The following is a 26,915-nucleotide window of genomic DNA, read 5'->3' on the forward strand; positions in this document are numbered from 1 at the left end:
AAAGTGCACGCTAGCTTTACTTGTCAAATGTTTAACTGTTATCAGACCCAGATAAGGTGCTTCCCTTCGGCTTGCTCCTCTCACACACACAAAACAAAGGCAACACCTGTAATGTGTTTTCTGGTAATGTGTTGACCAATGTGGACTAAGGAGGTAGATATATGGGAGACCAGGTGGGAGGTGGGATGTAAACATATATATATATAAGATTATAAAATAAGCAATGAGTCTCTGGTTGGTTCAGTTATACTTGAGATGTAAATTAATAAATTGTGTGCACATTTCAAATAATTATGTGTGCACTCATGATTTGCACATTTTTTAGTTGTTGTTACTATTCCGTGCACATGTTGTAGCTTTGTGTGCTCATATATATATATTCCCCTTTGAAGGCCACAGCCAGGCAGAGATTTTAGGATCCCAACTTGATAATGATGTGTGCAAACACATGTGCATATGCAAATATATGCAAAGAAGGTGTATAAATATGAGTAATCATATGCTTTTATATACATGCACTTTCTCATTTCTTTTTTGGTGTTGGTTTTGAATCAGCTTTGGATCCTGAGAGGCCATTTTCTGTGTTGTCGATCCCTGATGAACTTACAAGGCACTCCTTACTGCAGTGGGAGGAAAAAAAGAAGAAGACAAAGTTAGAACTGTACAAACAGGGCACCTCAAAGAAACATTTCGAGCTTCAGCATGCACAGTATCTGACCTATCCTACTCTGATGAAACAGCATGACATGGCTGCATTGCTGATAAATATCCAGGTGGTTGTGACTCACTTTTTCTCCTCAAGTTTGGCAAGAACAAAGAGAGTGAAGTTCTTGAGCAACATGAAGCCCATTATCAGTGCGATGGCTCCGCCCACAGCTGAGGCTATGATGGTGGCCAGCGTGTTGTCCACCACCCTCACTGCCGACATTAACAAAAGACCAAAGGAATGATGATGGAAAAAAATCTACATATAAACAGTTTAAGAAGAGTTCCCAGAAAATGAACATTCATAACATTCTGGCTGTCTTTGGTGCAGTTACAATGCCTTCTAATCCGTTGGCTGCCTGACACACCAAAACATAGATTTAAAATATACAAAGAATGATGGGGAGCTCATCTCTTGTGACCTTTGGTCCTTGTTTGCACTTTCTCAGATCCATTTTAGTAATATTTGGTGAATTTTCTTTATACCCTGTCAATAATTTAAAAAAAATGTCAGTTCCTTCTTGTTAAAATAGCACTGAAACAGTGATGAACAATAAATGCATGATTGTAATTGCCTTATGCTTAAAACTGGTGTGTGGAGGATCAAACCTCACTCATTAGAAAATAACTGAATAAATGCACAAAGAAAACAAGCATTCAATCTGTCATAAATGAATTCCAGACAATTGATTTGATTTTTTAATGTCACTTCAGCATTTATTTTCCCTCAGCAAGATTATTATTATTAATTTTTTCTTGTGCAGGTGAAACCTTTTCTCAGCAGACTTACAACTTCGTCAGCGGGACTGTCCTTGTGTATGTGGCCTGATTTATCTTATCATCAGCATATAAATGAATGCATGTTCTAGTTTATTTTCACTTTGGTATGCACAGTATGGGAGCATGAAGCAAAACCCCAATGAGTTGTCCCACATTTGTGATTGGCCAATATACAGTGTGTCAGGGCATATAGCTAAACTAGTGATATCTATAGGGATGTGTTGTCAGATTAGGCAGTTGGGCTCATTTTAGTTTCTGAAAGGGGCAGAAAATTATTGAGCAGGTATGAATAATGGGCTGGTTTAGGAACATTTGGCCAAGAATGATGTCTAGTTCATATAACTAAACAACTAGAAGGAATACCATTTTGCCTAAAGACCCTATTTATATGTATAATGAAAGGAAAATAAATCAGACCCCTCCCTCACATATATCAGCACACATTACTAGTATAAACTTTGACCACTCACACTCGTCCACCACAATGAGGGTGAAGATGGCACTGTGGTTCTTGCCCTTCTCTTTGGGGTTGCGTCCAAAACAAGTGTACTGGCCTCCGTCCTCAAAGGTGATGTTCCACAGCAAAATGGAGATATTGTTTTGATCGTTGTTCCCCACAAAATCCACCCGGTCTCGATATATACTCACATGTGGCACCACCCCCTCTGACGGTATCACTGAATCGCACACCTGATCAGACCAACAAGCTGTCAATCATCCAAACTGCCACTTACAAGACACCAAAATCTGAACGTGAATCTCTCAAACAGGAGGTTCTTACCTTCTGCATGGTGCCATTGTAATTGAACTGCCAGTTGAAGTAGAGGTTCTCAATGCCGATGCAGCTGGAGTATGTGCAAGGCAACATGACTGTGCTGCCATTCACTGCCTCCAGGAAGGGAATCTTCCCTACAAACATCTCAAGGGCCTGAGCAGACCACACGCCTGAGGAGGAAGGGGAATAGTTGTTGTCTGAACACAAAGTCAGTCTGCTTTAAAACAATGGTTCAACAGTTTGGGAAATACGCATATTCGCTTTCTTGCTGAGAGTTAGATGAGAAGATCGATACCAGCCACTTAGCTTAACTCAGCATAGAGACAGGAAAGGAAGCTTCCCTGGTCCAAAGGTAACATAGTCCGTCAACCAGCACCTCTAAAGCTAACGAATTAACACACTCTATTGTTTGTTTAATTTGTACAAAAAAAAGTTTTATGGGACATGGGGTATGTGATATGCTATTTCTTGGCTGGGAGCTGTGACTTCTGCTACTGGTCAAGAAATAGTCCTGACTTCGGACAGAACCAGCAATCGTTTCCCCTTGCTTCCTGTTTTTATGATAAGCTAAGCTAATCAGCTGCTGGCTGTTGCCGTATTTTTTCAGATATGGGGGTATCTGTATCAATCTTCTCTAACTCTCTGCAAGAAAGCAAATAGCATAATCCCAAAATATCAAACTATTCCTTTAAATTCAGTATCCAGATTTCTAGATGATGAAACCAGATTATTCATCTCACTGACATTTAATGCATAATTCCATGCTATCAACAAATAGATGTAAGTGTCATGGTGGAATAAGTCCTCTAACCTTTGTGATGGTAGAAGAATGATTGACTACTGATCGTTTTTTTATCTTTCTCTGCAAGATATTCTACACAAACCATTCACAATGCCCTACACAGTATCTGCACTTCAGCTTCAAAGTCTGTGGACCGTGACAGTGAATCTGCCTCAAACACACCAAAACTCTGGACTACACACACAACGCACAACCTGTCCGGTCCTGTACGTTTACCAATGAAGGCTGTACATGATCACCTGAATATTCAAATCTTTTAGACAATTTTGATATTATTTTTAAGTAAACGTACAAACATACCCACATACCCTTTCATTTTTTTGTGATTTAAGAGCACATTATAACATACAGTACACAATATGTCTATTTTTGGCACTTGACTAGTCAAACCCTCAGTAACATGACACCACAAAGTCCTTGCTGTGACATTACTGTAAATAAGAGACGATGAAATCTGCTGTGCCCTGTGTGAAAACGGTAACTGTACACCAGGGACCACGGTCAGGCAGCATCAGGAAGTCGCAGTAATTAAATTTTACTTTCACTTATCAAAGCAGACGGGTCAGGAAAACTGGCACGTCTTATTGTTTGTCTTTTCCTTTATCAATTCTAGACTTAGCATGTATCCCACCTTCACATTCAGCTGCTCACTTTTGTGATCAGACAGGAGTCAAGGTCACCGTATATAACTTGAGCAGGTCAAAGACAGACTGTTCTGCAGGTCTGTTTTCTCCCTCTTTTACACCATTAGAGCACCTTGTGTTTAATGCTTCCACCTAGTGTGTGAGGTGTAAACTACATGCTCACAAGGTGCTGTGCAGAACTGCTACACAGATGCAGAGGTTATAGAGAGAAAACACAACACTGACACACACCTGAATATGATCAATGGTTGTAGCTGTAACATATTCTGCACTGTTTCTAACATTCCTGCGATCGTGCCCTCGGCTTCGTGCACACTGTGTTACGCTTTGCTCAGATCACGGTCAAGGTCAACGTCTGACAAGCACCACTGCAGCAAATAGGAAGAACGTCGCTAAAAACAGCAAATATGGCTTAACGCAGCGAAGGAGGGCATACTGTATGTGGGAATGTTATTGATTCAATCTCTTCTCACTCTTGCTATCTCACTCTCTCTCAACTCACTCTCTCCAATCTTTTCCTCAGCTGGTCCAATGCAGCACAGTGAGCTTGCAAAAACAGTAATAGAAGCAGTGACGGGGGAGCAACAGCATCACCCCTCCTGTCTCTCTCTTCATGCACATTTGTTAGTGTCACTCAGGCTTTTTTTTAACAACCTTTTACAATATTTTTGTAATATTCCATTTTCATTATTTTCATATTGCGCCCTGTGTCCCTCTGTGTGTCTTAAAATCTTTGTTTTCCATAAGATCACCCTGGTTGTGTCACTGCAGTTACTGAAGCTGCTGACAAGAGACAAAGAACAAAACAAGTACAATTACATGATAAAGTATATTCTTCTTTCAAAAACCTTGGTCCCCTTGTGTTTTGTCTCTGACAGCATTCAAATATTACTCTCCCTTAAATCAGTGGCCTACTGCACATTGAGGTTATTGAGGTTTCCAGCTGAAGTTTTGTTTTGCAAGGTAAAGTTTTGGTGCTTCAGATAAAAGTAGAACAGTGATGCTCCAGTTTCTAGCCTATATATGTCAACTTTAGAACAAAGGTTTTTTTTTTCTTATGAATACATAAGGACATGCTCTCCACATTATTTATAAAATGTAATATATCTAAACAATAAAAAACTATAGCCTGACCAATTCTGGATTTTTAAATGTAAAAAATCTGCTAATGATGTATCAGGCGATAACAGGTTTTGAAACATAAACATAATGTATGTATGTTGTTATGGATCACTTGAATTTTGTTTTATTGTGATGAAGATACATACTGAGCAGAACATTTGGCAGTTGAAAAATCAACTTGTCTGTTCTCTCTGTTGGATTAACTGTATTATGGTGACACTGTTTCTAAATGAGCTCAAACCTTCTTTGGCATCTCTGTACTGCAAGTTCTTGCTTCTTATTGGCTGGCATTTACACCAATACAGATACAGTATATCTGCAATAAGCTAATATTGGCCAATATATAGCTAGCTCGACAAAAAAAACTACCAGCTATTATGAAATTCAAAGGTTGACCTCACATGACTGATAGTTTGAGATTTTAAGACAGAGATTTGAGGTTAGGATGGGACAAGAGTTGATCTTATTCATTAGAGGTCAAAGGTGTGAGAGGAGACTTACTGTACAGCAGAACAGCTCCAGGTTTGAAAGGTTGGGATGTCAAAAACAACACAAGATGTCTCTTAAAGTGGAACAAAATTCAATTCAGAAATTAGCTTTCCTACGACTGTCGAGTCAATACTTTGAACATGAACAGCCTTGGAGGTTGGAAGCCAAAATGCAGAGACATAAAATCACTACAGCGCTGTCTATCCTAAGTCAGACATGCTTACTTCACAACCTTCTTTAGTGCGCTCACAGCCACTATCTTACTCTTTTCCATATCTAGCTTTAATACTTCAATACATTTGAACCAATAGTTGTACATGTTTACACAAACTAACCAGTCTGTCCACTGCTTAACAAGTGTAATGGACAATGAGGTACCTTCTTAACCACCTCATAGTGCATTATACAATGGAAAACAAATGATGATTAGATGCTTTGCAACTGCTTCTTTCAGCATCTTTCTCTCTGCTACATGGCCACCTGCATCTACTGATCGAGTCTACAATGCAGTTTTTGTTATCAAAATGTTGCTTGTTCTTTCTAAATAAAGACAACACCAGAAACAGCTATTCTAGATTTGAAAAAAACATTAAAGTGTGTAAATGCATAATATTCTAAATGTATTGAGAATAATTAATTTGATCAACTTTACTAGACTGGGAGTCTCTGAAGGTAGTTTTAGAGCCTACAGTTCCCACACTGACCATCGCCTTGTGGAGGTTTGACCTTTTGCTGGACTATTGCTGCACTGATGCTCCACACCCATAAGTAGGTTTAGAAAACTCCAAGAAGTATGTACTGCAAGTAATGAATGTAGGAACAATGTTGGAAAAGGGTATTAGACAGATGTATTTGACTCAAAATAGGCTGATTGTCAATTGTCAGATAAAGGCCAGCGCAGGATGAATGCAGCGTACAAAGTGTCAGCTGTGACTGAAATTGGATTCTAATGGGATGCTTTTTCTGTGCATTTCTTCAAAGAGGTTAAGGAAAGACTTTATTGGAAATGTCCGGTTGGGTATCTAATATTCACACCTGATACTTTATATCCGAAACACAATAACCCACACAGTAAGAGGCTATTACCACCGTCAGTATCAGATGTGTGTGAAAATTTACTTGCGACAACAACGTCCGATCTGGATACCCACTGTTCTGTTACTGTACAGTCACTGCAAAAGCACTCAGTCTCAATATCTTGATTCAGTTTATGACTCAAATAGAAACAGAACAGACGGTTTACTGGACTGGTCTGAGTGACTCTGCTGCTCTGTTCCTGCAGACACACATCTTGTCCAGCACAATATGCTGTGACTGGCAGGGCCTCGTCTAGAGTGCCTACATCCTGACACAGCTTTTCCATCACTAGGGCCACTTTATTCTGCTGACATTTCCTTTTGTGGACACACAATCCCAATCCTCACCAATATGGATCACAGATACCAATAAACTGTAACAATACTCTTCATAGTCTTGCCCTTTCTGTGTCTCCAGGCAGAACCAGCAGCACATTTTGCTCATGAGATGAAACATGCAACTTCCAGAGAAAAAAAACCACTCATCACGAGCAAACTAGTCCTGTCACCAAAGCAAAATCCTTCCGCAAAGGCTAGTGTACCGACACATACAATAAATGCAATAGCAGCTAACACCTACGTAGGTCAGACGCAGATGAAGGTCATTGTCAGATTTGGAAAAGCCACAGCATCATTGCCCTGCATATCTAGACAAATATGCACTGATGTTGGCACAAGCTTTTGGTGTTCAATAAAGAATAAAAAAACAAAACAAATATGAAGTTGAGGACGCAGTGTACACGTCATCTGTGGCATAATGACCATGGAGCAAACAAAGGGAGGTGACGTAAAGTGAGAGATAGACATTACCAAGCAGCATAGAGAATATCAGGCCCACGGCTGTGTGTGGAGGGCCCAGCCTCGGGGGTTCAACCCCAACCCACTGGACCTCCATGGCAGCCAGATGTGCTCCAAAACAAATACTGCTGCAGGATCCAGCCCGGGCTCTGGATGGCTAGTAGAATATCCTTTAGCACAACTCGGCCTCTCTGGTACACTGGATTCAATGTGGAAGCTGCTGTCTGCGTGTCTGGACCCCAAACGAGGCACGGCCAGTGTTGCACCTACAGTAGTCCTGGGTGTAGTGAGCCTGCCCGCCAGCCCCCACAGCACTCCTGTGGAAGAGACTGTAGGTTAGACAGAGGGCAGAGGAGGAGGAGGGGAGAGAGAAACAGATGGAGAAGGGACGAAGGAAAAAGTTAATCAACTGAAATCTGAACATATTGAACACTGAGTCACTATAAAAGCACAGACAGTACAGTAAGAAGATATAGTGTGTGTTTGCATGTTACCTGCATGCATGTGTACATACGTATCTCTTCGCCTGAATGTAAAAGGGGTGAAGCTGAAATTAAGAAAAACAGGATTTGATGCTAAGTACAGTTCAAGTTTTGTCATGCCTACCTGCTCCTGCAGCCGGTGTTCACTCAGAGGCCGGCAGGCTGCCTGCACAGCTGAGTCAGTGTGGACAGGACAGCGGCGGAGCGGCCAACGCTCACTGCGCACAGTCAGGGTTCACTCAAGGAGAATCCGCCAGCCAGCACTTTCACTGCAGAGACAGCCACATTGCAGCGGCAGCCAGGGTGGGAGACAATTAGAGAGGAGAGGGGGAGACAAACAGGGGGACAGACAGAAACGTAGAGAGAGAGAGACGAACAGGAGGAAAAGCCGCCGCTCTCATTCCTTCTCAGCAGAGCCCCAATGAAGCTGACTCCTCTCCCAGCCCGTCCCTCCGGCTATCTCACACAACTTTTCCCTGTCCTCTCTGTTGGCTGCATGCCACCTCTCTCTCTCTCTCTCTCTCTCTCTCTCTCTCTCTCTCTCTCTCCCCCCCCCTCCTCATCTCTCTTATTCTCTTTCTCTCCTCCATTATCCCCATTCCCTCCTCCCCTCCCCTCCCCTGCCTGCCTCCCCCACCCTCCTCCCCATCTCCTGACTCGGGGCGTGTATGCAGACTCAGGCACTTTTGTCAGAGTGTTTGTGAAGATCAGAGAAAAGTTCTGCAGTGCAGGTTGAGGAGTAGGTTTTGTAATGCAGCCCCAGGGGCGGGCCAGACACACAGTCCCATATCAAAACGCTCCATTCATAAATAGACTGTCACGGATAACGTCACCTTTAAGGGATCAAAACTCAGTATCACAGAATTACAAGTGGGAGGGGGGAAACAGTACAGTAGTTACTCACTATTCTACTAACATAATTTGAAATGTCTGACTTTTTAACTGCAGTGTGACTTTGACAGCTTTCCCCTTCTATTATTTTCTATTTCCTCTCACTCTGCCCTTATCCTTCCCCCGATTGACAGAGTTTCTTTTTCCTCTCCTCTTTTCCTCAAAGGCAGGCTCCTGCTGGGACTCATATTCCCCATGGCTCAGGATAATCAACAGCCACAGCCACCAGAGGTGTGTGTGTCCCATTCAATGCCCAGAAGGTCAAACTATGTGTATATCATGAGGCATTCATTACTCTCTTGTGATCAGTGTGATGCAGCTGCAAGTGCATTGTGATATGCGGCGGTGTGTGCAGTCATTTTTCACAACAGGACATGTACGAACACATCAGTCAACAACAGCTGACCATCATCATGTGTCTGCACTATGTACTGCAGGACATTGCAGAGGAAGCACTTAGCTCAGAGTTTCCAGATTTGATTAGTCAATTTTAGGTCTGTCTAACGTTGTATTCATACACTTACGACTATATGCCTGTCAAACTTCACCCATTACTGTTCATAGAAGGTGACTTTACGGTAATAATGGCTTGTTGTTAGCAGTCATTAGAGAAGAAAAAGGGGTTGGTATATGTTAATTTGAGTTCCATACTGGAGCAGAGGAGAATTGTGAGTGCTAACAAGGATGCGACAGAGATCATGTGACAGAGCAGGCCATCTGAGGCAAAGTACAGTCACACAGGCAGAGGACAAGGGGACAACTACACATCCATTTTGGACTCCCGGTTGTTATTCTCTGCTTACAGAACTGCTATTTCTTTTACAGAAGAAGAAAAGGTAAAGTTTGCAACTCTGAAGGACTGTAACTGAAATGTACTGTACACTGACAGATTAAACTTCAGTTACGAAGACAGATGCAGATATCTGCCATATAAGCATATACTGTACTTTACTTACTTGGCAAGTACTTAACACTGTGATCTATTATTCATTGAGAGAGTTATTATGTGAGTATGCAGACTTTATAGGATGGCATCTTTTTTCTTTAGTAGCTTGTGCAAAGTTTACAATCCCTATCTTGTGTTAATTATGTGAAATATCTCATTCAGGTGTCAGCTGTTCCACTCTTATATTCAATATAGTATACATAGTATAGGCAGGTTTAAGTAGAGCTGAATAGTGAGGGAAAAGGATGGTCCTGACACAACTGACTAAGCAACACTAAGCAAATACTGCAGCCAAATTAAAATCCAAATTGAAATCTAATGTGTGTCACAGGATGCTGAGTGAAGAAAGCTAATCCACCCTGTGTTTGATTAAACAGTATGAGAATGTATCCAATTAGAACCTACAGGGCTTGAAAAAACGTGCCAGAGGATTACAAACACACACCAACAATGACCACTGATCTGGAACACTAATATGGTTTAGGGCTCCATAATGAGCATATACAGGTAGCTGAAGTGCGGTGCGAGGTGACAGTAGGCGGAGTGGAAGGTGGTTTGGAGCTCTAAGTGAGAGATAATGTGGCCGGGCTGCAGGCTCACCGCTCTCTTCTCCAGGCCCCTCCACTGGAGTATCAATGCAGCAGCGGTGGGAACTCTTCCAGAACTGCAATAAGAAAAAAAACAACAGCATTTTGCTGCAGAAAGACGGGGCGCTGCTGCAGACCTGTGCAGGGCAACTGTAACTGCACAGAGAGTGTCCATGGACAGTGATTCTCACACACACATGGTACGTACTGTATAGACATTCATTATTATGTGTCCCATATTATTATTCATTGATGCCATGTAGGTGCACACTCAGCATTTCTAAGCACATATGTGTCATTTGCTCCTGCTGCAGCAAAATGTGTGCTCCAACGGAAAGAGACAAGGACACACATCTCAGTGCTTACTGTACACTAGTGAGTGAGAGCAATACAAGCACTCACACAATGAAAAGAGAAATGCAGTGGCAGAAGCCATATTCAGACCTTTTACTCAAGTAAAGCTACCAGTACTACACTGTAAAAATACTCCACAAGTAAAAGCCCTGCATTCAAAACCTTAGTAAAGTAGAACTACATATTATGAGGAAAATGTACTAAAAGTACTCTTTCCACAGAAAACTGGTTTATGTGACTTATATATGAAATTATTTAATGTATATATACCGATGCATCAATACGCCAGTAGCATTTTATAGTAACTGCTGTACTTACATACAGTTAGGTAGTTTAGTTTAGCAAAGGGTCACAAGATACACTCCACAAGCAGGATGTATTGGCGCTTTCAGCTTGTACAGCAAAGAAGAGACAGTGGGGCCATGTTTGTAGTTCAGTTTCTGAAAAGCTGTGCGATCACGAAATACCTTGGAAGATGCAAACCTCTGCTGGATAACAAAATTAACATAAATATTATATATATAACATAAGCATTTGGTTTGCACTGAGAAGCCTGTGTCTCCAAGACACGGAGTGCGGAGGTCACATATAAGGCTGGGGGGCCGTGAGATGATTTATTATTTATCTACACATTGCAATTTTGTGAGGGGTCACAAGCCAAAGAGGTTGGATACCACTACTAGTTTAATCTGTAACAATGCTGATCATGTGTTGTTTTAGGTAAAACCTCAAACTTAAAAGTGACTTAATAGTAGCACAAATACTCAAATACCTCGAAATTGTACTTATGTAGAGTGCTTTTACTGTCGCAAGTACTGGTACGTAAGTACATATATAATCCCAGGCCCATTTTTGTCATTCAGTACTTGTTACATATAGGATGCTACAAAAAAAGTACTGCTGAACAAGCTTTTAATTGACTGTGACCCAAAGAGTTGTATTTCTTCCCCGTCATTAGCTGACCCTTTCTCTCACTGATCCTTTACTTATAAACCAAGTGAATTGGCTGTACGAGGTCTAAAAATGATCTTGTGTTCCTTGGACATGAATCTGTTAACAGCACTTAATACAAATTCATTCACACAAAGAAAGAACCAGTTCATCAGGGCATGTTTTCATTCCATAAGAGGAATAATGTGCAATGTACATTGAGCAAAAGAATCAGTGTGGAGAAGCTTGTGTAGTCCCAGACATGTTCCCACATGTCAGAGTCCCTCTCCACCCCGACTCAATAACTGTGCTATTAAACTGTTACACACACACACACACACACAGTTTTGTTTATCTTATTTTTCTAAGAGGGATATAAAAGCAAGGATTGTGTTTAAAGTCAACAGAAAAAAAGAAAGACTTCCAATTACGGCGTATGAAAACATAGTTAGATACCACCAGGGGGTGATGTGTCCTCTTTTGTTGTTTTTATGAATTTATGCTCCAGCCAAAAGGGAACAGGAAAGGTATGCTCAGATTTTCCAGTGGGTTGTAATGTGAGGGATAGAACAGTAGTGCCTGTGGTATTCTCATGATTGTTCAGTAGGTGTTAAGTGCTCCTGAATAAAACCAGTGAAAAACAATGTCCCAACACAAATAAACTCATTTCAAGACGCGGGCACCTCCTCAAGAAATCTCTTTAAACAAGTTGATCCAATACATCAGACAAACCGACTTATTGAGCTGAAGATTCTTTTTGTACCGTTAGAGCCGAAAACTGAATAAACTGTAAGGTTTACTCGCCCGTTTTAAGGCCAGGAAGTGTTACTGTAACTCTTTTGTACATTGTCGTGCATGACACACACACAGGAGTGGCTGATTGTTGGTATTTCACACTCCCCCACCCAATGTCCACTCATGAGCTTATGTTTTCCCACACAATGAACATCTTTATCAAAATACACTTCATGCTACTTAATCATTTCAAGAACAGTTCTTTATTCCAGAGTTGCGAAATAGAGATACATATGACAACATTCAGGACTTTAGTTTAAAAAAAAAGAAAAAAAAAGGGTGTAAAGTTCTGCTTATTTTACACTATATACAAAATCAAAATACAAAATCCCTTGTGCAATGTTGCCAATGTAGTAAACACCTTGCTTTGACTATCACTCATACATCTCATAGTGGACTTTAAAAAAAAAAAGTAAAATTAAGTGACAGCACCCATTCTCCTGTTTCATTTCCAGCAGCATTCAAACCCTTCTGCAAAGGTGCGTTATGACACAGTTAAAAGCCGTTTCTTACTTAAAATTCTGATTTGTCTACTCTCAGCTGATGCTAGAAACTGATCTGGAGAAACATTTAATCTGGCAACACCACAGTTGGACAAACACGGTCTACACAGTTTCTAACAATGGGCCAAATTAAACTGGCTCTTGTAAAATGTATTAATTTTCACAACATTGATCTAAGGCAGTAGATTTCCAGCAGCAGCTGTGTGGGAATCCAGTCAAATTAACATAAAGAAGAAAAGTTACAGCAGTCATGAACAACAAACAAGACTCACATCCATCAAACACAGAAATTAAAGGGGAACGCCACTGATTTAGTCATCAAAGCCTGTGTTGGGGAGCACCACTGCATGTGTGAAAAAATTGTATTGTAAAATTGTTTGTGGCTCCACAGGGAGCTGTGTGAAAATATCAGTGGGTGTGGAGTTAGAAAGAAGTCAGTTTACCAGAAGCCTGCTTCTCACCTCTGTTCGAGGATAGCGGCTCGCGGCTACATTAGCAGCTACTGGCATAACGCACCCGAATCTCGGACTAAACTGTCGGCAGCCGAATTGCAATGTGGGTAATGTGGGCAAAACAATTAATTTAATTGTCCATTGTTAGTATTACAGAGTTACAGCAGTGCAATGCTAAATTGGTGGAGAACTCTTCTAACATTTACTGTGATGTATTAATGTAATTCAGTGACCATAATGCACTGAACTCTGAAAAAGTACAATAAATTACACGTCATCTTTTAAGTCACGTTGATGAATAGCAAAAAGCTGATGTTATGATGGGAAAGACGATTCTAATCAATCTAGTGTGTCCATTTAATCTCCATCATCACCACCACCGTCACCACCGTCGTCGTCGTCGTCGTCATCATCATCGTCGTCATCATCGTCATCATCATCTTCATTGTCTTCCTCTTCCTCATCATCTCCGCTACTGGGTTCAGACTCTTCATCATCTGAACTATCGGCTTCTTTCTCCTTCGTCACAACTGTCAGATGAACTGCCTCTTCAGGTGTACTGACACAACCCCCGAAAAAAACAATTAAATCACACACACAGGCAATGTGCACGTATAAACACACACACACGGAAACAATGAGATATGCTACCCATGGATATCTGGAAAGTGTAGCAAATGAACAAGAAGCCCACACTGGTTCACCTTAGCAAATGTCCATTGCCAAAATAATGGAGATAGAGATTTTAAAGAATACAATACCCAGAATCCTCAGCTTGAAATTAACCCAGCCAGAGTACCACCGGGAATATATGTACTGCTTTCATCCGTGGACAAAGATGACCAGAACATCAGTTCATGAACATTTCTCCTCCACTCCTCCAAAGTGGCACAAACTGTGAAGCAGCAGTTGTTATTGCAGCTGCTGCTCACAGTGAAAAGGGAAGGTAAAAAATGTTTATCTGCTGTTATCTTCCATAGCTTTTACCGTCAGTAGCAGGCAATAGAGAGGATATGACTCAATTCACTGCAGCAGTATCATGTATGAAGTGCTCTTTTTGCTTTTTAGGAATATGATCAATTATTTGTTTCAAGTGATGATTCTGTAAAACACATGATAAAACAACTAATGATTTTAAAAACATCTTTAACTGGTCATTCCATGGTTATATTATAAAAGAACAAATCAACAGAGAAAAATGCAAAACAGCCTGATTGTTGCAGTCAGCACTGCTGCTGTGAATTGAGGCTAATGATCAAGTTTCAAGAACAGCATTTAGTTAGAAAAATCCCTCCATATTTACATCTCCTACTCCACAGTTTAAAACTCAGAATATAATTAGTAATTACAATCACTGGCTACTTTCGGTAAAAACATATAAAAATGTATAAAGATTTGGATTACAACAAATGGGAAGGGTGGGACATCATGTCTCTAATACTGAAGTAAGTGAACTACAAGAATATCTGAGAGGTTCACATTGGAGGCGCAAACATGGAAGAAAAAAAGATGCCTTCCCACCCTCAACTTTCATTTGTCTTTTCCAGCAGAGTGGACCCAAACAGCCAATCAGACTCCACACCAGTCCCAAGAAGAAGAGGAGCTCCGGCTCTCTGGCCCTCACCACACGGTCGGGTCCTTCAACTCGCGTTCCCCTGGGTGCAGTTCAATGTCGTTTTCCATGCGCTTCCTCTTGTAGAACCTCACCGCCACGAAAATACAGAGGAGGATCAGGATGACACCACAGGCGCCTCCAACTGCTGCTGCCAGGATGCCGATCTCAGAGAGGGAAACTGGAGGCAACAAGACCCAAAATCACTGATAGCAGTGGGTGAAAGCTGAATGCTACATGTTGGGGAACTTAAGAGAACAAAATAGAGATACAATTAGAAAAAAAAAATAACACACTGTCCTTCACTTCAGTAAGTTCTCTTGAACAAGACACTGAACCCCTACCTGTACCAGGGGAAGACCCTGACCCCTGACCTCCCTGTGGAAAGGCCTGAGCATTACAGCAGACTTTTTTCTACAAGGACCAATAAAGTACCACCTTCTAATTCCATATTGAACAATTTGATGGAAATGACTGAAAAGCAAAAATAAGATAAAAGAAATGTGACAGACTTTTCATTTTCCTAAAAGTTAATTCTTCTAAGCATGCAGTGCTGCCAGTCTAACCTTTGTTGACGACTCGGAGGACGATCTCTCCATTACTGCCGTGCACATCTGGACGGTTGCGCACCTGGCAGATGTAGGTGCCATTAAAGGTCGGAGGCACCTCATGCAGAGTGATGGAGACGTCTCGTCTCATAATATCTCCCGACCACACCGCATGGCCTTTAAAACGTCCTTGCTGGGGAGGGTATGGTACCTCTTGGTAGTAAAACACCTGACACACAAACACAACCCAGCAACATTGCAGAGAGTTTATCACTCCAAACAGATTAGCAAGCATGAGAAAAACTCGAGGTCAACTCAGACGTCAGCAGCCAAACTATGAAGAATGTCCTGGGCACCCCGCTCACTCAAAGATTACTCCCTGAACTGTTATATTTTCAAATATTATGTGCAGTATATTTGTTTAAAAGCCACCAAGAGCTATATTAACATGTTTACTGTGTCGTGGGATTGTCCCCATCTATCACGAGATTTGTATCTCATGTTGTATGAAAGACATAAAATGATGTACTGTTTGTGTCGCCATTAGCAACAAGCAGACCAGCCACTGGCTCTTCCCTTCTGCATTTGACATGCTAGTGCTATGCATTATTTCTGATCTGTGGTTTCATTAATAATGACATGAAAATTCAACAAAGTCACATTCAAAGCATTTTCAAAGGAACAAGGTTTCTGCGCACCGACTCATCCGATCCTGACTTCAAGGGACGGAAGTTCCAGGACACGATGATGGTCTGAGGCGACACTGGGTGAGTGGAGCTGAAGGTGCACTTCAGTTTCACATTCGTCCCGTTGACCGCTTCCACCTCAGTCGGAGTGTGAATAACTATTCCACTGACATGTCTCACCCCTGTAAAGACAGCCAAGTGAGGAAGAATACTCATCATCATTAACTTAACCTTATACACAAACCTCCACCACCTGACTCATTCACAGAGCACATTTCAAACTTTCTTTATTTCATTCCTCAGAGTAATTCATTACACCAGCACCAAACTTAGTTTTCACTGCTTATTTAACACAGAAACACCCCTAAAGGTTGACACACGTGCCTCAGATCTCTGGTGTTCAGCGTCTGTAGCTAGAAACTGGGACTCACAACCTATTCTACAGCCACTGCTTCAGATTGTAAGACCTCATTTTCCATTTTTTTACATGACTTCACTTAAGCGCAGCAAACAAGAGAGCAAATAATTCAAATAATCGAGCAGCTGCTACGCCTACTATGGGGTAATGATTGCATGTGTGAACAAGTACAGAGGGTCAGAGGGACGGCGCCTACAGGGAAACACAGGGAATATTATCTGAAAAGAGCAGACCTGCATGTTTTATTCAACATCTGTTCGATAATACATCTTATTACTTAAAATGAACAATTTTCCATCATGTTTTACTTGAAGCCATGCTTAAGTATACTACACTATCTCCTTCAAGGGGTAAAGTTAAATAGTTGAGCTAAATCTGGATCACACTGTCAGCCACAGTGATGAGCAGACCTGTGGACCGCCGGATTAAAGCATTCCTTCTAATAAACCACGGAGAAGAAGACGCCAAGAATGTTCTGTAATCCTGGACAGGAAGGAAAAAATTAAATGTATGACTGTAGAAGAAACTTAAGAGGATAATAGTATTCAGTAGGACGTCTCTGTATGAACCTTCAGGGACTCGCACACTGTCATAAAGCAACTCTGTAAACAATATAAAATTGAATGATAAAAAAGAGGGATTAATAGAATACTTACCAGATCAAAAATTAACCCATCACTAAGATCTACTTACTGACATTGGACAATAAATAGAAGAGGCACAAAAACCTTGAAAAGAAAAGAAAATTCAATATTTGTGACATAAGAGGTCTCAACAGCACACTGAAGTATCACCCCAAAGAAGTTCAGGTGTCAGCCAGAGATCTTTTGCAATTTATTAATTGAATGTATCTACTTTTAATTTCTCTGTCACTTGATCTATTTATTAAATGATATATTTATTCCCATAGGTATGGAAATCCGCATCCGTTTCCATTGTGAGTGGGTTTCTTTGTCTAATTCCTGAGAACTTAACTCCAAGATTATCAGTTCCTCTTATCGATGCCTGCTGGCTGCAAACGGGAATTTTACACCAGGATGCACCAGAGACAGCACTATTTTAACTTTTCATGTGTGTCGCCGGACATAGAAGGAAGAGGATGTTTGAATGTGTCGGCGTATTTTACCAAACTGAAGAACAAATGCTACATTTGCATGACATTTAAGCAAGAAAACTGTATTAACCCCATAAAACACGCGTGAGCTTGTTGAACAGCCAACAGGATGAAACTGATACAAGAATGAGACGGAGAAGCACGATCAAAGCTGGAAGTGGAATTCTTATTCACTACCCATCAAAATTATTTTCATCATTATCTGTTGTAAATATCCAGTTAAATATCAATGACAAAATTTGCTCTTTTTTTGTCAATATGTATTTTTTGTACATCTTTCTCTTAGCACCCCTACTGTTTTTTACTCTCCAATTGAAAACGGAATGAATTCAAAGTTATTTCCAAGGCTTTCCAGGTGAATTATAGTTTAGTTTCAGTGCTCCCGTAATACCTCCCTTACTGGAAAGAGCCTGGGAACACTATGACTGACTATTTGTGTTACAAAGCCTGCTCCACGTTATCTATCTGTTGTGGCGTCATGAGACTGCTTATCAGACATACAGCTTAAAATGTAAGTCTGCATTGAGATATCTACAGGGACACACTCATGGTAGCTGCTCTAAGACTGTTGGCTTCAATCTAAAGTTTAAAAGTCTACCTCTAGGCTATAATCTCTGCTGTACACAAAATGGAGAGCACAGTGTAGTCTAGTAGTCATTTTCCACCATTCAAACGTGAAATAAGGCACCCCCACCACAGCCCAGCCCAGCCCAGCCCAGCCCACCACGCCAGGTGTTTCCAAGCTGGCCTGTCTGAACAGCTCCTCCATATTCACAACTGGCAGGCTATTTGAGCAAAACAAAATCTGATGTTAATAGAAAGACGTTGTTAGGTCAGTTATCAAGTGTCATGCATTTGGGCCAATTTTTGTAATCTCTGTACTAATTTAGATAAAACCTGTTGAAACTACCCTAAAATTAGCACTGAATGTCAACCCTTGTTACAACGTCTCCAACAGTCCAATCAATGGAATCTGTTGGCACATCTGGATTTGTGGTATGAATAGCAGGATTTGTGAGGAATGTGTTGTCTCAAGTTACATTTTCTTCAACTACAACTGATAATTAGTTTGCTCAATATACAGTACAAACTTAATTCCCTGAATTTAGTAATTTTGTTTTTAGTTTTACTTAAGCACCCCCATCAGGTCAATCAGTGTATTTTTCCAAAAATCTACTAATATATTACTGACTAATATGTTTGTTGGTTTGTTGAAATTTGCTGAAAAACAAGGAATCGACACATCCACTGTACCCACTGTTGTCCCGCAAAATGACACTGATCAGCACAAAGAGGGTGCTTTATTTAATTGCTCATCTGGGCTAACAAAATGCCATAAACAATATTCCCTCAGTAAATACCAGTTGGGTGAAGCTCACAATGTTCAGACTGTCAGAGGTGTTGATTCAACTCAATGGTAATAAGTGTAGCTGATGTCCTACTTTCACTTTAAGCTTTTGCAAAAACTGAATGCCTTCGGGATGTTATTGTTATAGGGCATAACTTTGCAGTGTTTGAGATTAATTCAGCAGCAAAATATCTCAAATCAACCATCTAAAATATCTATAGTGCTGCTTTGGTTGGTATTCAATCTGTAGATCTCTTGTATCTGTGATCCAGTGACTGCCTGAACTCATAAGTGCATTACAATAACGTTTGCCCATCATTGAGACATAGTTACATGTTACATTCAATTGAGACGTTAGATTTAAGTTATGGAACAATGTAACTGTTGAAATTATCAGCCCCCTTCTTCCTACTGGGCCACTTTTTGTTCTAAAAATAATAATAATAATTTGATTGGGCTGGTAAGCCTATATACCTCCAACGCAATGGATCACGACAGTGTACAGTTTATCTTTACAAAAACAAAGAATATTGCTGAAAATGTGTTTACAGACAGTGATGACCAGTTATTATGGATTTGGGTAGGAAGAAGTTCATCTTCTTTGCTCTTACATCTTCAAATATTTGATGACATATTTTAAATAAAATACACATGATCGTAAAGAGTTGTAACAGAATGGTACAAATACACATTATGTTATATACATATATACATAAACATAATGGTATAACAATCCAATGAAAGAAAAAAATACATGACCTCATAAACAACTACAGTAATATCAACACCTGTGACACCACAAATGTATGTAAATCTGAACGTGTACAAATACTTGTACATTATACTGTGTGACGCTATTTCTGCCAGCAGGTTATGTTATACTAGTACTCCCTCCGAGAAGCCTTCGTGTTAAAGGTCGGTCCAGGCCAAGTGAAGCTAAACAAGCTCCCTGCACACTTTGTAGTGCTTGTTGGAGTCCTGCGGTGGGTCATCGTTACCAGAACAGAAATCACGTTTTAACACGCCTTTTGCTAAAGTTAAGGAAAACATACTGAAGTCATCGATACTCTCTCCAGGAAGTTGTTGAAACTCACCTGGCACCACGAATCCTCCCAGGAGAAGCACAGGCCATATCCCATACACGTGATAAAACATTTATACGGCCTCAACTCCGGCGGGTTAATTCCTCTAAAAAAGTCGCTTCATGCAAGTTTGTTGAAAGGAGTCATAAACGCCGATGTCGCCGCGGACTGTCGAAGAAGAAAAAGGGCTTCCTGCGAGGCTGCGCTCCGGTGGACAAACTGTGAGTCAGCCTGCGTACACACCTGAATGGAGGGCGGCGTTTCCTCGCTCACTTCTTGCATAACCTGTTAGCGACGCGACCTGCCTCTCCGCACCTGCACGGTTCCGCTTGGGCTGTTACAAACATGCGCACCCGGTTTGCGGTTAATAAGCCAGAGCTGTTAATAACTGACAGTCAAGTTACATTTTGAATTATTAAGTTAATTGTCTGCTGGCTGGTGCCACCTTGTGGCCGCAAACACATGTGTCACTCTTCATTCAAGCTAAAGGTAAACAAAGACTGTGTTGTATTCATGTGCTATGCGCAATACGAGGAAAGTGTTTTGTGTGATGGCAATGATGGCAAGTCATAATAAGTATCATCACTGTTATTTTATTGTTCAGTTCAGTTTTTTTCTTTAGAATTATAGATTCTGAGTTATTTGCTAAAACTGTCCAGAAATCACCCCAAAAAAAGTCACTGATTTCCCCTGAAGGCCTCTGAAGAAAAAAGAAAAGATACTCTGAATTACTTAATTTGACAAGTATGCATTAGATTTAATATCTCCTTCAGCTGGAAACATATACTGTATATATTTATGGCAAGGTTTAAAAAGAAACATCATGAGTCACTGACATTTGTTTGACCAGTGCACTGATGTCGAAATGCTTGGACATTTAATTGTGTTAATTCCCTCAGTTATTACACATCTGATTATGACATGTCTCCTACTTCACTGAAAAGTCCATCTCAGTGGATGTGCACTGGAGATCATTAACTAATAACCACTTTATAAACACTGAGTATGTAACACATGGGACATACTGATGTTAAGAAGAACACTGACACAACACAGGCTCAGGAGTTTAAAAAAACAGACCGCAGATTTTCATACCAACAGAATCATTTAGAAGTAAAAGTGACCCGGTGTTCAACAGTGAACTCATCTGTCTGTCAGGCTTATAGTCTTTGTTGTACATGAGGATATCTAAATCCTCCACCACATTGTAGCAATGTCTCATTTCTAGTTCTAATAGTTGGACCTAGATTTACACTCAAAACTGCACCAATCATATCAAGCAAAGCCATGAATGAGTCAGATGGATCAAAACCTGCGAAGGAAAAAAGAGAAGGAGAGAGAGTTAGGGAACAATAGCTGTTTTAAGTGGTGTCCCAGTCTCCTCCTTAAAGCTATGACTTACTGAGGTGAAAGTCAATTCCCATGCTCAGGGAGACCAAAACTGATCCCCTAGTCAACTTGTCACGAAGTTTATCCTAAAGACATTGCCAGTGAATGGCCACTGAATTGGTAAACACCAGTGGCAAAACTGGCTCCACATTGATGCATGGTTTATGGATATCAAAGTGTCACCAGGAATGAAAAATAGCCTACTTGTAGTCTCGTTGACGACTCTGAGGACAACCTCTCCATTTCTGCCGTGTACGTCTGGCATGTTGCGCACCCGGCAGATGTAGCTACCATTAAAGGACGGTGTTAATCAGAAGAAACAGGAGGATGCAATTCAAAATGAACCCCAAGAAATAAAAATATATATAATGTAATGGTTTTCACTTATGCTGTAGTATTTAAAATTTGAACTTCAACTTAAATTTAAATTTGAAGGCAGTCGGTGCTAAAAATGTCTAAAAGGGCATTTTAAATGTTTTATTAGCCACTTTGTAAAACAGTCTATGGAATACAAGACACATCAGTCTATGAGACACAACACACATCAGCTTCATCATCAACTAAAACAATTTTTGAGGCACCTGCAGCTTAACATTGTTCAAATTAAACCTATACTATTGAGATCTGCACGACAGAGGAAACTGACCCAATAAAAATGCGTCATTTCTTTTGGTTGTATTTTAAAGTATAACCTACATTATTCCCTACAACTGTCAACAGCTATAAAATAGGAAGTTGATATGCCCTGTGTTTCCTACAGTACAGGAATGCAGCATTTGATCTAACGTGACCATGATGCATTGCGATCAGCTGACACAGCGGGCATGGATGTAGCTCCATGATCAAGATGGGCCACGAGTGGAAGTGAGAGATTTAGTATACAGTGTCGTACAGCAAAGATGTCGGCAGTGCTGCTGTACATTGTTTAAACAAAAAGATACCCTCCCACTTAAAGGTATTTTCCTTCACTGAAATTATCTCAAATAATGGAGAGGAACTTCGTTGTTTGGAAATCCGAAGTAAAACACATTTTTTTATCGCATTTTCAAACCAACGATCCACCCATGATTCATTGCGGGATCAGGGGTTTAAGGGTGTTTCTTGCCCTGTGGTTGACCTCTCAGGAAAGATCATTCAGAAGCTGTGTGTCGGCCTCTACAACCTCCATAATTTCCAGAAGGTAGCAGTGTTTATGCCACAGACGGTCAGCTAAAGTTAGTTGTTGGTCGTGATAAGAGTTTGGGTCTGGGAATGTATGCAGGCAGCAATGAAGGGCTACCCGTCAGGCAAATCTCAGGGTGAAACATATCCAACTCACTGCAGTGCCCTCCAACGGTGTTACGGCTAATGGTAGCAGATCGGCGCTCTCCCCGCGAAAGAGTCTCTGTAGTTTGCCTTCTTGACACACCTTTTGTTGTCTCGTCTAGCTAGAGTCAGTTTGCTAACAGCTAACGGTAGCTAGCGAGCATCACCCGCTTCGACTACCCGACAGCGGTGAAGTGAGGTTGGGGCAAAGGAGTTACTCTGAAGCCGAGGGAGCCCGAGAAGTGACGGCCAACGCCCTGCAAGGTAGTTTGTCTTGTAAATTAAGAATAAAGACATTTCTGTAAATACTCCTATTAACAACGGGCGTGTCAAACGTTTAGTATCAGGGATGCAGCCGTAACAGTCTCCAGGCATTAGCTGGTCTGGCTAGCTACCTAACAAGCTAACGTCAGATAAACTGTAACTCAGAGGATTTAATGCGATCTGCTCTGTGATCCATAATCACCCGCATTGAAAGCGAAAGTAGCCTACATCCGTATTAGGCCAGTCTGTCTGCTCCAGCAGCGTTAAGCTGCTTCATCACAGCTATGGTTTCAGCTAGCGGGTGCTGATGCTGTCTTCCTCATAGTGTAGCAACCTAAAACAACATGAACCCTTCCTCTTTATTAAAGCTGTGTATGGTTTTATTTAAATAAGCGGTGGTGTCTCCTGTAGGATGAGTGGTGATGACTTGAACCCAGCTGCAGTGGCTCAGCCAGTAGAGGATGTACAAGGAGATGGACGGTGGATGTCACAGGTTGGTGGTGTTAATCGTTGTTGTCGAAAACATTCACTCTTTATCAAATAAAAATGACCAGATCTGTTCCTGCAGGCTGAATGCATTTTACCACCTAGAAGACTTATTTCTCAAAGAATTATCCATGATTTTACATGACATTAATTACACACCACAAAAGATTAAACAAAACTTGACGGCAGGGAAATGCATGTTTTCAATTATCTCTCTCTCTCTCTATGTGACTCTGTTTCTCCACTCCTACAAAAGCCAAGCCTAGTATATATGTATGCTGAAGTTATCAACATAAATCAGCCCGTTTTGTTGGAATGTATGACTTTATTCTTAGATTGCTATTTACATTTATAAGGCAGCAATAACACATTAAATATTGCATTGGATTCCTACCATTGATGTTGGTGATTGTGTTGTGATCCTCTGCAACTGATTATTGTGAGCAGAATATTTTGAAATAAAGGGATGCAAGCTAGATCTGCACAATGTCATGAGATGGTGGTTTATTGATATTCTCAATAATATCAGTGGGGTAAAGGTTGATGTAGGTGCCATCATTATATTAATTAAAATAAATTGTAACCATTGCCAAGACTTTCTTTCAGAGCACCACTTTGTCTAGCTTGTTTAGTGGCACCTCCTGGTAGGTCAATGTAAAGTTAATCCTCCAAAGCTAATCGGACTGAGACAGTCTGCTTTACTTCAAGCTCTCTGTCAGATGGGGCACCAGACGTGTCGTGTCTGACTTGGAAGGCTGACGAGTATTATCCCACAGCTAAGATTTAGAAAACTCGTAACACAAAGGTGTTAACTCAGACTGAAAAGCCTAATATGGAACTGATTAAATTGTATTATTTTCTGTGAGTAAAATGTAACTTTTTGTCATTCAACTATCTTATCTTTCATAATTATGGACTACATCACGAGCTCCGTTGTGATGAGGCTGTGTTTTTTTTTTGTTTTTTTTTACAGCACACAAGATTTGTGCAGGAGTGTAAGGATGCTGAACCAGACGTGCTCTTTGTGGGGGATTCTATGGTACAACTAATGCAGCAGTTTGAGGTGAGACATTGATACTTACCTTCATGTTGCCTCACTACTAGTCTTATATTGATGCGTAATTTGTCTTGTTACTGATTAGCATGCTCTGCTGTCTGCATCAGTGACTTATTATCTTATGTTATGAGTTATTTGATTGAAGTCAGAAATTCTCATATGAAATGCAGATTTCTGGTTTCCCGTCCACAGGTCTGGAGGGAGTTATTCTCTCCTCTTCACGCGCTCAACTTTGGCATTGGAGGGGACACCACCTGTAACGTGCTGTGGAGGCTGCAGAACGGAGAGCTGGAGAACATCCGTCCCAAGGTGAGACGAGCCAGCTTAGATCTTCAGAGACAGTGCAGTACCAACAGTTTAGGGCAAAATCATTGTATTTACCTCTCACATACACACTTTTACATCTCTGGTGCAGAACACACTTTTGCATATACATTTTACTTCTGTTATCCACAAAACACCATGTACACACACTGTTGACACATACACTGTTTGTCCCTCTTGCAAAAAACTTGCATGTAGCTGTCTCTGACCTCCTCATCTTGTCAGATGTAGCAGGATCAGGTGGCCTGATGGTCCATGTGCTAATGATATAGACATTAGGAACCCATTATCCAGATATCAATTCATGAGAACTCATTATTTCAAAACAACTAACAGGATGTTCCTCAGTTAGGACTGTGTATCATGCTTTGATCAGTGAAAGTGTACAAAGTGTCTGTGTGTGGTCTTGTCCAGGTGGTGGTGTTGTGGGTAGGAACCAACAATTACGAACACACAGCAGAGCAAGTTGCAGGAGGAATTCTTGCTATTGCACAGCTGCTCACCTCCTGCCTCCCCAAGGCAAAGATCGTTGTACTGGTGAGTAATTAGCTGTATGTCTTGTATTTTGTTGCACCTAGTTTGTTTTAAACAGATATGTTGATGCAGATATTTGGCATTTAGCTTTCTTTGTGGTCTTTATTTTCAAATATATTTTTGTACTCCTCAGAGTTTGTTGCCTCGAGGGGAGCGTCCAAACCCACTGAGGGAGAAGAACGAGGCAGTTAACGGGTTCCTGCGCTCCTGGCTGCCGCGACTGGGCCAGGCTCAGTTCCTGGATGTGAGTGGGGAGTTCGTCCACTCCGATGGAACCATCATCCAACAGGCCATGTTTGACTTCCTCCACCTGACTTCGACAGGCTACCGCAGCATGGCGAAGCCCCTCAGTGACCTGCTGCTCCAGATACTGGAGGAGACGCCAGAGGAGAGACGGGCGTCGCTGGTTTGAGGGGCCGCGGCCGAGCAGCACATTTATCCAGAGGCATGTCTCACCCGCTGTTGTGGGAGAGACGGGGGAGACATGTCCCTGGTATCCGGAGGAGGAAGGGCTCACTCATAGGGGGAAGAGGCACCCCAATGTGAGTGGGCCCACGACGGGAGTGGGATCACATTCATGAGCGGAGGGTTGGGTGTGGAGAGGTGCTGAAGAGGGAGAGAGACCTCACTACAGACGTAGACACTGTAATTGCATCAGTAACTCCTATTGCAGAAGGATTTACCAAGGTCAAACTACTCTGAATCATAGACAGATATACTGAGATCATGAGGGACTGCAGTGGCACACACACACACACAGATTAATCTTGGCCTGTGGATAAAATGTGTGTTTCCCTCTGTCACCTGGGGCAAGGAGATATGATACAAAACCGAAAATTTGGATTTTTTTTCCACCATGTTTTGTTTGATGTCCGGCAAACGGTTCGCTGTGCAGCCTCTCTATTAACGCATGAGAGGTTCACTGCACAACACACTCACCGTAGGCAGAGCGTTACCCAACATTGTACAATGTTATGAGTCTGACCAGTATGCTAAAGACCAGGTCACTGCTGAGATGCGCACAATGTATTGTAATGAGTAGTATTTAAAAGATTACTCTCACAATTAGACACTTTTGCTTAAAGCATAATCCTGTGACGCAAATGACATATAAAGTAATTTACACAAATTTACTATGATAGTTTTGTCAGTCCAGCTCTTTATGTGTACTATTCATATACTCAGCCAAACAAGGAGCACTAAGTCTTCTAAATGTTCACTTTTGAACGCTGTGTGTAACTATTTAGATGTCTTTTGAAACTGTTAATCAATATAAGAATAGATCAGCGTAAATCTGGAGAGTTGTACCTGTCCACAGACCGCACATGCAGTAGATCACTTCTTCACTCCTGTGTCACCTAAAATCACCACTGAACTAAAGGTTCAGCTCAAGCCAGATGTTGGCGTTCGCTGCATGCATGTCCTAAGACGAGCCGCAACTTTGGTGTCGAAACGCTTCTGTATTAAACGAGTGAACGTCTGTCAAAATCATGTATTTTTACATATTCATTAGTGATGTGAGGCTGTTGAACCTACCTGCCTGATAATCTGCATAGGTCTTCCAAACACCCCCGACCCTGCTGCTTACGTGCAAAGCTTCTATCACATCCAGCAGTT

General features: G+C 41.2%; 3 protein-coding genes across 3 annotated transcripts; 1 reads left to right on the forward strand and 2 right to left on the reverse strand.

The window, feature by feature from the left end:
• Positions 1–523: 523 nt before the first annotated feature.
• On the reverse strand, positions 524–7,288 carry scn4bb (sodium channel, voltage-gated, type IV, beta b). Its single transcript, XM_070917944.1, has 5 exons — positions 7,204–7,288; positions 2,267–2,430; positions 1,956–2,175; positions 789–918; positions 524–620 (listed from the first exon to the last, which is right to left on the reverse strand). Exons 1-5 carry the CDS (start codon positions 7,286–7,288, stop codon positions 524–526), a joined length of 696 nt encoding a protein of 231 aa, XP_070774045.1.
• Positions 7,289–12,360: 5,072 nt separating this feature from the next.
• On the reverse strand, positions 12,361–20,119 carry mpzl2b (myelin protein zero-like 2b). Its single transcript, XM_070917275.1, has 5 exons — positions 19,952–20,119; positions 15,990–16,159; positions 15,310–15,520; positions 14,756–14,924; positions 12,361–13,690 (listed from the first exon to the last, which is right to left on the reverse strand). Exons 1-5 carry the CDS (start codon positions 20,010–20,012, stop codon positions 13,489–13,491), a joined length of 813 nt encoding a protein of 270 aa, XP_070773376.1. The 5' UTR covers positions 20,013–20,119; the 3' UTR covers positions 12,361–13,488.
• Positions 20,120–22,827: 2,708 nt separating this feature from the next.
• Positions 22,828–25,710, forward strand: pafah1b2 (platelet-activating factor acetylhydrolase 1b, catalytic subunit 2). The gene is made up of 6 exons (XM_070917863.1): positions 22,828–22,897; positions 23,309–23,390; positions 24,357–24,446; positions 24,633–24,749; positions 25,179–25,301; positions 25,432–25,710. Exons 2-6 carry the CDS (start codon positions 23,310–23,312, stop codon positions 25,708–25,710), a joined length of 690 nt encoding a protein of 229 aa, XP_070773964.1. The 5' UTR covers positions 22,828–22,897; position 23,309.
• The last annotated feature ends 1,205 nt before the right edge of the window (positions 25,711–26,915 follow it).

Source organism: Enoplosus armatus, chromosome 13, assembly GCF_043641665.1.
Source record: "Enoplosus armatus isolate fEnoArm2 chromosome 13, fEnoArm2.hap1, whole genome shotgun sequence".
Classification (NCBI taxonomy): domain Eukaryota; kingdom Metazoa; phylum Chordata; class Actinopteri; order Centrarchiformes; family Enoplosidae; genus Enoplosus; species Enoplosus armatus.